General features: G+C 35.0%; 1 protein-coding gene across 11 annotated transcripts in view; it reads right to left on the bottom strand.

Annotated features, from left to right (window-relative positions):
• LOC115883629 (protein lap4) overlaps positions 1-16,499 on the bottom strand; it is a 175,156-nt gene that overhangs the window by 13,548 nt on the left and 145,109 nt on the right. For 10 of the 11 annotated variants that reach the window (XR_004050415.1, XR_004050416.1, XM_030901989.1 and 7 more), the window contains 2 exons: positions 14,948-15,097; positions 245-1,459 (listed from right to left, as the gene is read on the bottom strand). Coding sequence is in view for 9 of the 11 variants with exons in the window: in XM_030901989.1 (XP_030757849.1) it covers positions 245-1,459; positions 14,948-15,097 (1,365 nt within the window). In the remaining 2 variants the exon portion in view is untranslated. The remainder of the gene's footprint in view (positions 1-244; positions 1,460-14,947; positions 15,098-16,499) is intronic. The other variant, XM_030901999.1, reaches the window with a different exon arrangement.

Below are 16,499 nucleotides of genomic sequence, written 5' to 3'. Positions count from 1 at the left end.
AAAAGATTATAGAAAGTGTCACTTTAAAACTTTTTTTTGTCACAAGAAAGCTTCTAACTTCATATGTATTACATTTACTGTACCCTTACACAATACAACTGGGCCACTGGATTGGGGTACAGTACAACTGCAGTACCAGTGGCACTAAAAAGTTTCTTAAATTTTTAAACCCACAAAAAAAAAAGACATTCTAAACTATCTGCTTACTTAAGACACCCTCTATACTCCACCCAATATACTTTACCTTGCTGAAATTCTCAAACATCGACAGCCTCTTACCGAAACTACTTAATTTCGCATTCGCGCTCTTTCTCGCAGTGTCAAACAACTCCGGATCTGTGTTCAACAACGTCTCCTCACTACGATACGTTCTTAGTGAAGGTTTACTAGGAACAGGTGGAGGTTTTTCTTTAGGCTTGACTATTGGCTTTCGAGGAGTGGTCGGTTTTGTTAGAGGTGGAGGAGGGGTTCGGGGTAAAGGTGGAGGTAGGTCGCTAGAAAGAAACTGATCCAAAGGAGGAGGAGGAGGGACCTTGATAATATCCTCGTCTTTAAGTAAGGGTGTGAATTCAGCGGGGGGTGGCGAAAAAGGGCCTATAGAGCTGAATGAGTTCATTGGTGGTAAGGTATACGGATTCTCCGATATATTATTAGAGTAGCTAGGCACTGTATAACTTTGATAAGGCGGAACCATGTCAGAACGATAGCCACTAGGGAATGGGAACTGATTAAACACGTTGATAGTATGTTGAGGTGGCTGATTCATAGGAATCGGATAATTATTAACCTTATATCCCACATTATCCGGACCTAAAACCTGGTTCAAACTATCAGTCGAATATCTAAATACTGTATTCAAGTTTTCGTAGTTTTGAAAACTGTTTGGTGGTGCTACAAAGTCTACAGACGGAGCTAATACTGACTTATTAGATGAGTTATCATCGTTCTGAAGTTGTGCGAGTAGACTTTCGTGGTAGAATGGATTGGTTGGAGATAAAATAGTTGGAGGTTCCGGTAAATTATCCACCTGAAGAGGTTTAAGTGGCGTGGCTATAGTATTTATGTTGCTTGGTGCGACATTAGAAGCTAACGTGCCTATTAAATTTGAAGATTCTGTTGAGATTGATGACGCAATGTAATCGGGATTACTAGAAGATGATTCATTTTGAGACTCAGCATTTAAAGACACTGTAGTTTGAACTGCAGTACTTTCAGTCGACTTAGAAGACTCTTTAGTTAAATTAGCTGCCGAATGTGCTTTCAGAAGTTGTTGGAATAAGTCATCTGTCAAAAGTGAATCCAGACTAGACCGATTAAATGAGCCCTTTTCATCCTGAGATACTTTATCCAAATTGTCAGTTGATAAAGATCTGACTCTTTGTGTGGTTGTATGCTGTAAAGTGCCCGTATCAACCTCCATGTTGGGTTTGGCGGGTTTAGGCAGTGTGGCGGAATGCTCCTGTAGAAAAACAACGTAGAATTTTAAGTATCCGGCTCGTACGAGAAAAAAGGACCTGAAGCTAGGACAATTAAACAATAAGCCCATTTATTTTTTACCAAAAATATATTTGCCATCGAGAATCACATGGAATATTTGGTTAGTCTTCGACGGGACACTATTTATCTTTAATGTCAAACATTTTACAATAAAATAAATACTTAGGATAAATATATACTTTAGCTTTGTTTTAACACCGAATATAAAAATTCCGTATAATCTACTGGACTGATTACAAACAAAATATATGTATTTAGTTTCATTTGACGACTGCTATGTGGTATTCAATATACACAGTATAAATCTCAGATCTGTACAACAGAAATAAGCTGGCTGCCTACTTGGACGTTACGAAGCCTTCCAACTTAACAGCGTTCATACGATAGGACCAGTGTTCAAGTGAGACGCTTATATATGGCTACTTATATATGGCAGCATCCAAGCGCTACTTATATACCGGATGCGTCTCAAAAGTGGCTTACCCCCGATAACTTTTTTATTTTTTCAGATAAAAAAATGAGATTTGGTATGTTAGTATATGACATAAATTAGGATTGATTGACGTAATCAATTGTTTTTGGTCACTTCCTGTTTCACCGGAAATGACTACAACTTTTGATTTTTAAATAGCACCCTCGGTATTTTTTTACTTTATTCGATAGAAAATGACATTCTGAATATAATGTCATATCATATGTCAACTTTTGACATTCTCGCTTAATAAAAAAATATATTTTAAAATTCAATCTAGAGTGTCCTGGCTATGTTAAAAACACTATTTCTAAGTCCTATTCTTAATCAAGGAGCCTTGGAGAAATAGATTTGATCGTCTAATGTTTTTAGTGTCTTGTCCTGGCCAGTTAGAAAATGCTCAAATAGTATTTTTAATCATAACTCAATTTTTTCAAATGGAACGAGGGTGGCTCATTAGCATATTTGGAAAAATAATTTTTTTACGAATAATTTGATACCACACACTTGGTATTTCGAGTGAAATTTTTGTTACGAACCGCAAGTTATAATTTCAGATAAACCACATGCGAAAATGTCAAAAGTGACATATGATATGTTATTCGATTCAGAATGGTATTTTCAATCGAATAAAGTAAGAAAATACCGAGGGTGCTATTTAAAAATCAAAAGTTGTAGTCATTTCCGGTGAAACAGGAAGTGACCAAAAACAATTGAATATGCCAATCAATCCTAATTTATGTCATATACTAACATACCAAATCTCGTTTTTTTATCTAAAAAAATAAAAAAGTTATAAGGGTGAGCCACTTTTCAGACGCACCTGGTATAGCAGCATCCAAGCGTACTTGGTCCAAGCACACTTGGACCGTGTCATCCAGGCTTAAGACAAAAATTTTGCGATGCGCGATGAAACCACAACAAAAATGAAACTAATCTTTCATAAATTAATATTTTAGACAGTGGTGTGTAGTATATTGTCTGGACCATATGAAGATATATGATCTATTGTTCTGTTTATTTTTTCTGAGGGTTGTATTATGAAGTTTGGTCTATCTTTTATCCAGGGTAAGTCTTAAATAAGTGCAAATATTTTTAGGGGTGGTATATCTCGACCCCAGCAACACGTCTATAAGTTTTTTTCGCAAAAAAAGATGTTCAAAATCGTGCATTTTCTTTTAAATTTACCTGTATATTTTAGAAAACTTTTTAGAGCTGCCTGTTCACCTCGAATTTTACCACAGTATAATTTCCTAATCTCTGATATCTCTGTCTATCGTGTGGTTATGGCTTTACTCTATAGTTACGGCACTAAAAGGGAGCAAATACAGAAAAAAATCCGGTGGCTCTCAATTTTTTTAAAAAATAAATCATTTTCGGATTTATTTGAAAACGGTAAAGAGAAAATACGTTTCTTTTATCTATCTTATCTTAGATCTACCAGTCCTGAATATATGTGCACTTATTTAAGACTCACCCTGTAGATGTCTATGATAAAAATAAAAAAGATACACAAGATAAAAAAATATTTATACACTGGACACTCGGATTTACTGTATATAATGAGTTACCACAAATGTTCTTTGTCAAACATAGACATATCTTCAATATGAAAATATGTTTTAAATACGGATAAGGATGAATTCAATGATTACAAATTTAACATGTTTTAGTACCTATGAAATATATATCATTCACGTTAACACTTAGTTATATAACAATGGCTGTACTTAGTAGTTTATCAGTACAGTGAAGGTAAAATATAAACGTATTTCCTTTTATTATGATATATAGTTAAATAGAGTGCCTAACAGAAGCTAACGAGTAACAATAAAAAATGGCAACATGTGACATCGACAATTTGGCACACCCTGTATAACTATTTTAAGGTATGTTACGGCTACCGTTTAGAATTTATTGAAAACCTCTCTCTCTCTTTAATATACATATTATAATCAAATCGCTTATATAATTGCTATCAGTTACTATAATTTTATTTAAACAATCTTTGACAGCACCAGTCCATAAAACTTGTAGCAAGTCGATACGAATATACAGGGTGACCCAGTGATTGATATTCTTAATCCAACATTTTGTATAAAAAAATTTCACAGTGTCGCTGATATGTATGGTCGATTATTAGGTAAAATATAGGAGGTACTGCAAAAAGTTAAATATAAAAGTTATAGGGGTTTTAAATGTCTATTAGCGGGTAATAAATTTAAGTATACAGGGTCGGTCATAAACTCGTGGCACATCAAAATTTACTTTTTTAAATGCAACCCCCTGTATATTATTGCATATTTTAATTCTTCTTTCAATTCTAAGCAAAAATCGGGATACTCACAATGTACCTCAAAACAACCGTTTCCGAGTTATTGACTTTTGAAAATATCACTAAAATAATTCGATCTAATTAATTTGATGTGTTTGGTTTTATTTAACGATGCCATTCTGCGGAAACTGTGGTACTTAATAATATATATTTGACGTTAGTTTTCAAGTTAGCAGTTATAGATGTATAAAATGAGATTATATCAAGTCTGGAAATTACAAAATTTTCAATAATATTTCAAAATCAAAACTTCATAATTCGGAAATGGTTGAATTTAGGTACATTATATGTATTACAATTATTGCTTAAAGTTGAAGGAAAAATTGAAATATGTAATAATATACAGGAGTTGCATTTAAAAAAAAGAAAATTTTAATGTGCCACAACTTTATGACAGACCCTGTATACTTAAATTTATTACTAACTAATAGACATTTAAAAACGCTATAATTTTTGTACTTAACTTTTTCGGTACCTTTGTATATTTTACCCAATAATGGACCGTTCCCATACATATCAGCGACCCTGTATTTTAATCGCACATGAATACAAATTTTTGATTAGAAATATTTTTATAATAGTATCTTCTTAAAAAGAAAGAATACTAAAATACATTATATTACATGATGTACACAGGGCGAGTCCCAACTAGATGTATTTTATTTTTCAAATAATGAAAAACCCTGTATTTTATGATACACATAACACTAGGTCACCCTGTAAATAATAAGGGACTATACATTTTTGAAAAATATCTAAATTGATACAAAAATTTTGATTTTTTATTACTTTAAAACCTATATAAAATATTCATCCCACCTCTAATTTACAAAAAAGAAATGCAAACATACAGAGTGTCCCAATATTCCGTGGACATAGAACTAACTACTACGTATTTTTGGAATCAAAATAAACTAATTAAACATAATTTACATCTATACAAAAGTGCTTCGTTTGTGCGTTAGAGGGCATCAAATTTTCAAAAAAATAAACACATTTTTTAAGATATTTTAAAAACCCTTATTCCGATTTGAATGGTCTGATTTGGGGTGTCTATGTTTTGCTAAACGCCTTAATATTTGACTTTTATAAAAAAAAACAGAAAGGTTATAAGAAGGATAAAAACTACCCTCACCCCTACATAAATTCTAACAGAAACGTTTTCAACTGCAACCACAACTGATTTTTTATTTGTTGGTCATTTTAGTTTACTAGATAATTTAGTTTCTTGTAAAAAAGCTATTATTACTATAGAAAAAATATATTTTTCTGAAGCTGACCTACAAAAATATTTCTAGTCATATCAAGCATTAAATCTAGTCGGCCATAATAACCTATAAGCGATCCCAAATGAACTTTTAGTTACGTCATCAAGGGCGCGATTATCAAATTCATTGTTGCCAACCATGGACATATTCGGCGCCGGGTTGACTAACTGGAATTTAAATTTCCTGCTGGCGATTCAGGTGATAGCTCTGCGGTAAAAATGTCGATTTGCCACATTTATTTATCTATTTCCTGACATTTTGATATGTTTTGACACTTTAGTTTTGTATTACAAATTTTTGGTTTAAGTAAATTGTGTTATACTTTAAGTTTAATTTTTTTTACTAGCAGACCTTGCAGTCGAAAACTGTTCTTTTTAGAACCGCTTTTAATGCGAAGTGTACAAGATAGCTTAATAGCCGTAAAAACCCATCGGAACTTTATTAGAAAATTTTGAACGGGAAAGCAGTAGTAATGGCCCTTTATGTCTCATAAGTGCTGTTAAGGAGGTGAGTTTTGTCGATGTCAATAATAACTTTTATAAAATTAATCTATTTTGTTTCCTAAAATATTTTGATTAAAAGAAAATATGTAAAAGTCGGCAACGCTGTGCCGGTCAAGCTTAATCACGTGACTAAAACTTTATTTGGTATGATCAATAGAGGTAATGTTATTGTTGTTGTCCAATTAACCTATTTTCATTCCAAAAATACGTAGTAGTTTTATGTCCACGGAATATTGGAACGCACTGTATAAAAAAAAAATAAATGCACAGGCTATATTTAAAAAAGGCACAATATTGATGAATAGTAAAATCTAACCAATGTACAAAGAACATTTTTCTTTTTAAATACAATCATAATTCAACGGGCAAAACATTGGCATGACTTTACGCACATCATTTATTCCACATACATATTGATATATTTATATTATCTTAATTTTTAGTCATTATTACCCCGTTTTATATTTTAAGACGCGAAGAAGACTTATTGAAAAATCCATAAATATATTTACATGAACATAGATACTTTTTATACAATATCTTTTATTTAGCATTTTTTTATATACCTCAATAGAAATATTTGTTGACTTTATTTTTGGTCCCATGTTAAACTTAATTATTGAAATGCTGCAAAAAAAGAGTATAAAGTCTTTGAAATGATTTTCAGTATTGTCTATCGACTATTTTAGTCGTTTAGTGTGTAGTTCGTGAACGAACTAGTTCCAATGAACTATTCCGACCCCGGAATGAAAGGAACTAGTTCCTGGTTTCTCAAAGGACTAGTTCCTCAGGACCTATTCCGGGATCGAGACTGTGTCCGATATAGAATATGTGACGGATCGGCTAACGCGAGTAGCCCGATGGTAGGTAGGAGTGGGGAGTGCCAGACGTACTTTATCGGATACGGACCTAGAGGAACTAAACTAAATAAAATACTAGTTTACGTACGAACGGATCGGGCCAGCACGATCGATGCTAGACAGGAGTGGGGAGTGCCAGCCGTATACCGTATGTTATCGGATCCGGACCTAAAGGAACTAGAGAAACTAAATAAAATACTAGTTTACGTATGGATCAGCCAGCGCGATTGATGCTAGGCAGGCGTGAGGAGTGCCAGCCGTATGTTATCGGATCCGGACATAGAGGAACTATTAAAAGACTAGTACACGGGAATTTATTCAGTCGGCATATCCGAGATATAATACAAGGCGACGACGACGGATTCGGCCTTGTCTATTGCCACAGCCGGCGCGGCGTAATTACCACAGAAAATTGTCGTGGATTGATTTTTAGTTTGTTTTTTAAATATTTTATGGGAATGTTTCACTTTAGGTCCCTAAAATTAAGAAATATCTTATAAAACGAAGTAGATATTCTGAATTTTTAGACAAAAACAAAAAGCTTGAAGTGAGGAAAAATGCAATAATGCAATAATCTAAAATTTTTGTAATATTTGCTCCAATTGATTTGTGGTATAGTTTTTTAAATTCTGATTTGAGTTTTTTTTATTTTTTTTTTATCTGCTATAAACTTACCTATATGTTTTTAACATACACAATTTCCCGTTTTAACATACCAATTACCGTTAATATTACAATCTCCGTACATTATAAAAATTATACAGATCATACTGTGAATAGTTCTGACTGACAACGAAACGCATTAGCAAGCTAGGGGGATGTCAATGTTAGTCGGGAACTATTGTGAACTAAAGACCTAGTTCAAGGAACTATTCCTCCGGAGGAACTAGACCTAAGGAACTAGTTCCTCCCAAGGAATTAGAATTCTCACCTCTACTTCTGAGTGATAATATATTCAAAAATATTGCGCAATATGTACAGACAAAATGTCAGCTTTACTAAAAATGCTAAGTAAAAGATGAAAGTCCCACTTATTACTTAGTAATGATATGAAGAAAATGTTTTAACACTAAAGTTGTTGACACACAGTTTGACATATAGAGATAGAACACATAATTTAAGACTAGTACGAGAAGCGTGTACTTAGAAAAAGATTCCACTATTAGATACGCGACGCATGTCTTTTCTGATTCTTTTTTATAAGCTTATTACGTACATACATATTTAGAACATATTCGGCAAGATCAGAGAAAGATCTACGTCAAAATATAGTTGGTTCCATATAAATGCGTGAGCACCAGTTTTGATGTTAACGACCAATTTACAATAAATTACATATATATTCTATTCCTTATTAGCAGGTATTGCAAAGTGCTTTATTATTTTCAAAAATAAGTTGTAAAGTTTGGACAATTATCCTTCAACGTTACGTCATATATTGTCCTACTCTTTCTTTCCCCTGAAAACGGGATGAAATAGAATATCGACTTCAGTATGGAATTTCTAAAACTTCACAGAGTTTCTAGTAACTGTCACTGTCAGTTCACTTCTGTGGTTATGATCCTTTTGACGGATAGTTGGTCAGTGTCAAAAATAAAAATTATGTGCCTTGTCAAACAAAATCCAAATCCATTTGTTAATACCAACTTAAAATTAATAAAATTGGAACGCACTTTACTACTAATTATGGAACGTACTTATAATTTTCTAAACAATACGAACTGATCCCAGACACATGCTAAAAATGATATTAGATAAAGATGACGTAACGCTGAACGTTCATTATACATACTAGAGTAAAACTATTCTTGCAATATTTGTAGTAACAAGTTGCCATTTATTTCGAATATTTGTCACCAAAAGAGACTTAAACGATAAAAACTGTAATAAAAATGTAGAAAATAACAATATTTAAAAAAAATAACCGTTGATTTTTATGTAAAATGCTACTTTCACAACTAAAAATCAGTAACGCATCAAAATTTCCGTTGATTTTTACATTAAAACACAAAGATTCAATATCGTTCTTATTGCTAATTTTTTCCAATATGGCGGAGCATGATCTGTCAAAACAATTACAATAAATTTAAATTCGTATGAGTAAATTGAGAGCCGGATAATGTTCAAATTATTGTCAAGGTGTATGTGGCGCCATCTGTCGGAGAAGCGAGCAACTAAAACCGCAACGTGTCCAGAAACCTGAAGACAATATTTTGTTGTAGCGCCATCTCTTAATCAAGTCGACAAGTAAGCGAAGCAGACAATAGAATGTACTAGTAGATGGCGGACCCGTCCCGATAATTTTAGATTGTTCGCGAAACACTCACCACAGCTATATAAAAGGAGCGCTTACGACAGTTGGAGAAGTTTAAAGTTTTTGAAATTTGAATATACCGCGTGGAAATTGAAAATCGGACAATTTGGCGAAGGAATCTTATAAATAGTTAGTTTGTTGTGTGTTATAAGTTAGTAATTGTGTATAAAGTGAGAAAATAAATTCGTTAAGTATTTTATCGTGAGTTTAAATAGTGGACCCACGGAATCCGTAACAATTGGTGTCGGAAGTGCGATTCAAGAGGATTTTAAGCAGAAATTAAGTGGATTGGAAGATTTTTAGACCGAATTAGAGTATTTTTATGGTTGGTACAAGGGAACAAGCGAAGAAAATGGAGGAAGTAAGCAAATTATTGGGCGATTTTATGGAGAATATGAGAAGAGAGAAGGCAGAAGAACAAGAAAGACTCCGTAAAGAACGAGAAGAAGAGCGAGCCCGACTAGAAAAAGAGAAAGCAAAAGATAAAGAAGAGGAAAAATTACAACGACAAAAAGAAAAACAAGAAGAACAGGACCGGCTTGAGAAGATTTTCGGAGATTTGAAATTCCAACAACAACAAGATAAACAGGAAGAACAGGACCGGCTTGAAAAAATTTTCCAAGATTTGAAAATTCAACGACAACAAGACAAAGAAGAAGAACAGGACCGGCTTGAGAAAATTTTAGGCAATTTAGAAATTCGTCAGAAGAATGAATGGAGGGAAATTTTAGAAGATATAGAAACGCGCCGCCAGAAAGAAAGACAAGAAGATCAGGACCGTCTTAAGAAAACTTTAGAAAATCAAGAAATTCGACTTCAGAAAAGCTTGGGGGAACAGCAACAAGCAATGTTGGAAGTACGTTGCCAGGAACAGCAGAACCACTTTCAAGAAGCCGTAGAAGATCTGGAGGAGCGCCTTCAGCAGAAGATAGAAAGGTTGGAGATGGACCTACAGAAAACCAAGGTACAAGTAAGGACACCTGGCGTTCATGGAACTGCGAACCTCAAGGCCCCGACCTACGATGGACAAACCACCTGGACGATGTACCAGCGCCAGTTTGAAGCAGCGACTGCTGCCAATGGATGGACTGACCAGGAGAAAGCAGCGGCACTCGTCATCGCGCTGCGTGGCCCCTGCCCTGAATTGCTACAAACTATTCCTGCAGCCCAACAGCAGGAGTACGAAACCTTGGTTACTGCATTGGACCGAAGATATGGCGACCAACATCGACGTCAACTTTACCAGGCCCAGATCAAGACACGCATGCAGAGGTCCGGAGAGAGTCTGCAGGAATTTGAAGCAGACTTACGTCGGTTGGTACACCTGGCATATCCAGAAGCACCGGAAGGGTTTAGGGAGGAACTCGCCGCCCAGTGTTTTATCAGCGGATTGAGGGACAACGAATTACAGAGGGCGCTACAAATATCACGATTTTCTACCAGCAGCGAAGCACTGGTCAGGGCGCTGGAAATAGAAGCTGCTTTTAGCGCCATCCCTAGACCGAAAATAAGATCAGTAACAGTCGAGGAACAGCCCGAGAGTACCCACAGAAGTTTGGAGGAGATGTGTAAAAAGTTCGGTAAACTATGTGAGTTACTAGTGAACAAGAGTAGCAACAACACCCAGACAGAGAACCATAGAAGATCACAGGACATAAGGTGCTATAGATGTGGCAGGAATGGCCACATCAAACGGGATTGTCGCATCCAAATGCGATTCCATTCACCATCCAGAGAACATCGGCACATCGGAAGATCCCAGGACATAAGTTGCTATAGATGTGGCAGGAATGGCCACATCAAACGGGATTGCCGCGTCCAAATGCGGTTCCGTTTACCATCGAGAGAACATAGGCACCAGGAAATCAACACTAATGAGCGAGTATTGGCTGAAGAAAACCGAGCCCCTAGGATGTTTTCCGTTAGAGTCTAGGAAAACCGCTGACAGTTTGGTGATCAACGGGAAGGTCAATGGTAGAAGAATTCGAATGACTGTGGACACAGGCGCTATGGTATCGTTGGTGCGGACTAACTCAATGCAAGGATTGAAGATGATGCCTCTTAGAAGAAGAGTGTATTTACGTACAGTTACGGGGAAATGGCCGTTGTACGGGGGAGAGGCTTTCATGGAATTGGAGTTAGGGAATTTGAAGTTTCGGCATAGCGTTTTAGTGGCAGACATTGAAGATGATTTTATCATGGGTATGGATGTGATCAGTCAACATGGTTTTTCGTTTGATCACCATAGAAACATCCTGAAAATCAGAAATGAGGAATTTTCTGTATCTAAAGAGAAGAGACCAGGAAATATGGAAGAAAGATCATCGAAAATTGTGATGATACCTGGTGATACTAAGAAGACTGTGTTCGGGAAACTAGAGAAAACCGCTGGGTGCCGTGTAGGACAGGTACAAATTATCGACAACGACCTAGATCGACGACGAGCTACCTTGGACAAGAAAATGAAACATCGCGAAAGCACTATCAGAATAAGGAATTTTAAGCTTAGAACTGACGAACCATGGACGACGATACAATTGAGGAAAGATCAAATGGAAGATCCAGACATCGGAGCAATACTACGGCTCAAGGAAGGTAACGGCGAGAGACCACCGTGGCAGGATATTGCGGACAGAGGGCTCGTTTTCAAAGCTCTCTGGGCTCAGTGGAATTCACTGGTGATTGAGAATGGATTGTTAAAGCGCACGTGGGAAAGTGCGGATGGCAGGACAGTAACAACTCAGTTACTGGTACCAAGGAAGAAAGTTATCCAGGTATTGGAAGAAATTCATGGTGTAAAACTGGAGCCCATCTTGGGGTAAACAAGACCCTGAGCAAGCTGAGAGACCGTTTTTACTGGGTGGATTATTGTGAAGATGTTAAGAAATGGTGTCAACGTTGTAAGATTTGCGCAGCTAGACAAGGACCAAGTACTCGATCTGGAGGAAAAATGGAACAAGATAACGTTGGACGGTCGTTCGAAAGAGTCGTTAGGAAGGAAAGATTATTGGGAATTCATAAGGCCGTGAGAAGTAAGATTACGCTAGCCAGTGACCGGATGAAAGCTCGTTACGACCTCAGAGCTAATTCTACGGGATTTCAACAGGACGATAGAGTATGGTTGTATAATCCACAGCGCAAGAAAGGAAGGTCCCCAAAGTTAACTCCAGCATGGGAAGGTCCTTATACAGTCATCAAGAGGATAAATGATGTAGTGTACCGGATTCAACGCAGCCCTAGAAGTAAGATGAAAGTAGTTCATCTGGATCGATTGAAGAGATACCAGACAGGAAACCTTGATCGGGACGATCAAATTTGAGAAGGGGGCAATGTCAAGGTGTATGTGGCGCCATCTGTCGGAGAAGCGAGCAACTAAAACCGCAACGTGTCCAGAAACCTGAAGACAATATTTTGTTGTAGCGCCATCTCTTAATCAAGTCGACAAGTAAGCGAAGCAGACAATAGAATGTACTAGTAGATGGCGGACCCGTCCCGATAATTTTAGATTGTTCGCGAAACACTCACCACAGCTATATAAAAGGAGCGCTTACGACAGTTGGAGAAGTTTAAAGTTTTTGAAATTTGAATATACCGCGTGGAAATTGAAAATCGGACAATTTGGTGAAGGAATCTTATAAATAGTTAGTTTGTTGTGTGTTATAAGTTAGTAATTGTGTATAAAGTGAGAAAATAAATTCGTTAAGTATTTTATCGTGAGTTTAAATAGTGGACCCACGGAATCCGTAACATTATTATATAGAAAATATAAGTGTAAATAAATATATTTCAATAATTTATATTACTCTCGCCCTTTCAATGTTTGCCAACCCATAGACGAGCTTATATGCGAAAACAAAAAAAAAGTAACGCGAGAAGAACTATATATTTACTTTAACTAGATATATTTTTTGATGGTTTTGTTAAAGCCAATGTTAATGACAAAATCTCCACAATAAAATGACAACAAATCTACCACAAACGTAAAAAATAAAACGCAATACTTAAAAATCTATTTATACACAAATAAAAACTTTAATCGAAATAATAAAAAAGTTTAAATAAATAAAAAAAAACATGAATACAAAAATCGAAAAGTCGCATAAATATATACTTTACAATAAATACAATTCCTCTTCTAAACCTAACCTTACTTTTTACATTTTCCTTCTTTGATCTGAAACAATACGTTTCATCAGAGATATAATGTACATTTTCGTGTATATTTCCTTGCATGCGCATGCTTAATAACAATGGTTCGAACATGTGAATAAATATAACATGCACGTGCACATCGAGTGAACGTATGTCCCCTACATAGTTCATACTTAAACGTCTCCATAAAATTTTGTTTCCAAAAAATTTTCGCAATATTTAAAATAAAAAATAATATGCAAATAAACCTGGTATAATATAATCAGCCAATCAGCAGCGCAGCCTATCAAGAGAACTTTATATTCGATGTTAAAAAGCGTATTTTTTGACAAGGGAATTGGTAGAGGAAAGACATGACATGTGGGACACAAATAGGGGAAAGCGAGGGACACGAAGCAGACGCACAATCACTACATTGACAGTAGCTGTCACATCAAGCTCGCAAACGATTTGTACAGTGATAAAATCACATTACTAACTAAAGAAGTCTCCTGATAATAAAAATGTAAGATTTCAAGTCATCTTTAGTTAATCTGAGGTTATCATTATGCTTTGCTATAATCTCCTCCGATATACATATAACCAGTATGCTCTAGCATCTGTTGTGACGTCAAGTGGATTACACTGTATGGGTACTTTGAATAAGAAGACTAAGGAAGGAGCATATCAAAAATCTTAGATCCACCACGATGGGCCTCAAATATGGCCGACTTAAATTCCGGTTTATCAGTGCCGTTCTAATTTTATTTAAAAAATGTAAAACTATGATGTAGGGTAGACGCGGGGTAGACTCAATAATATGTTGTTTTATTTGACGTTGTGAATAAATGTTGGTAGTTATTAAAATTGTTACAAAAATATATAATTCTAATAAAAATAGATAAGTTATAATAATTATTTATTAACACAAACATCCGATACGCCACTGAAGCAGGTAAATCTGGTAAATCAAATTGACGTTCTAAATTCTTTGACATCTAATCTTTGACAAGTAGTAAATAAAAGCAAAAATGCAAGAAAAAATATATAATTAATTAATTTAAGTGAATTTCATAAATGATCGGTTTCCTACACGTATGTATATTATATAGTCACTTACTAGCGAAAAGTTGTTCCATTATTTCACTCGATTTTTGCCGAGATCTACTGCACGCTACACAACCAACTATTTTAGAGTCTTTTTCGATAAAACGCGATAGTCTCACTGTTAATTTAAGTTCTGCCACAATTTCCATCTAGATTTACTACCTTTATACAACTATCAGTAGTAGAATAAATAATAAATAACATAAAATAAGCTCCGTAAAGACTGACAAATCCATAAAATTTCAAATCAAATTCAAATGTGTCAAATGAATCGTCAAACAGAACTGTCAAGGATCCCCACCCTAGAGTGCTTTTTCCGCCCACCATGCATGAATACATGAATAGCATTATGCTCCTTCCTTAGTCTTCTTATTCAAAGTATGGGTAGAAGATATTCTAGCATACTGATTATATATGTATCGTACAATTTCCTATAGGTGTATTAGGTAATGATACTTACAGTAGTATGTTGAGGTGCTAACGTATGCTTGCTCATAACAACTGTCGTCGTTTTGAGCTCAGAGTTGGGCCCTCCAGGTGATTTAGGGGGTGCAGCGTTTTCTTGGTTGCCCCTGGCTAACGTTTCGACAGCATGGACAACATCCATAACCTTAATTTAAAGAAAAAAATTAATAGAAGAATATAAAGATGGAACTATACGCTGCCTAGAATGAGACGAGAACTACTGTCACTGGACAGACTACACAGTACTTATGTGTAACCATTTTTATTGATATTGGTAAACTATTCTTTTAAGCTTCATTCAGAACCTCGCAATTAGTAGAATAAATTAGTGGTTTCAATTAGCGTAGAAGTTTGTTACTGTAATTTGAATGTAAGCATACAGAACGTCAAAAATAAGTGGTAGGAATTTTCAATTAGTGGAAAACGTTAACAAACTTTTGGCTTTTCCACTAATTATACTTCAAAATTTCCGAGGAATGTCATTTTGACCTTTGATTATCACCCGTCAAAAGAGTTGTTAGAAATCAAAAGTTTATTGTTTTATAAGCTAAATATTAGGCTTTCTCTATGGATGCAATTACTGCAAGCTGTTGCTAGGATACTCTATTAATTTTAAATATGTTTTTAGACATTCTGAATGAGCTGTAATGTTAGTAATTATAATCTAAGCTTTATTTTTTCGATGTAGGCTATCACTATTCTTTAATTGCATTTAAAAATTACTAAATATGTTTTGATATGTATAAAAAATGTTTGAGAGAAAAAATATTAATTTCAAAGGAAAAAAAATAAATTGTTTTTGGTGGCAAATGCTTTCTTGTTTTATTTTCCTTGTATATCTGCTTTTAATCAATTTACACGACTTATTAATCGCACTTGCATTAACTTAAATCAGATAACTATTTTTATTGTGTCTTAGACAAATACAGGTGATTGTTAACACATGCACAATAATTATACATATCTATTTAGCGGTTATTCAGTAAATAATTTTTTTCACATGTAAATTAGACCAATAAACTCTAAGCATTTATTTGAGTGAAATAAATTGTACGAGATGTTTGATTAAATTTACTCGACCAAACAAATTATTTAGTATAAACCGTTAAAATAATATGAATATTGCGATTAGGTAAAACATACTGCGCTAGATAGCGCTGTTAAAAATTGCTTAGATAGTAATGTAGATTTCTTTTTTTTTAATTTGTTGTTTCTTCCCTGTAGCTCATAGATGAAGCTAAAAATGTTGTCCTAATCTTAGTGCAGTGATGCAAGTGATGAGTACCAAGCGACGAACGCAAGCCATCCTAGAATGAAATAAATTGAAATCCGATTTTAATGTGACATACTCGATAAAAAGTCGAGCGAATTTTCTACATACATTGCCGGTAGCAAATTTATACGACGCCGTATATTTATTTATGCTTTGCGTATCTGACGAACAAAATTTTACGACCTACATCGACATTGCTTCGAAATAAACTAAATCAAGAGAATCGCTCGCCGCCTGCTACTTGCCATTCATCACCGAAAGAATATGTGACCTG

The sequence above is a fragment of the Sitophilus oryzae genome, unplaced genomic scaffold (assembly GCF_002938485.1).
Source record: "Sitophilus oryzae breed Bouriz unplaced genomic scaffold, Soryzae_2.0 scaffold_1974_pilon_pilon, whole genome shotgun sequence".
NCBI lineage: Eukaryota > Metazoa > Arthropoda > Insecta > Coleoptera > Curculionidae > Sitophilus > Sitophilus oryzae.
Note: the sequence above shows the minus strand (reverse complement) of the source record. Positions and strands in the feature narration are given on the sequence as shown.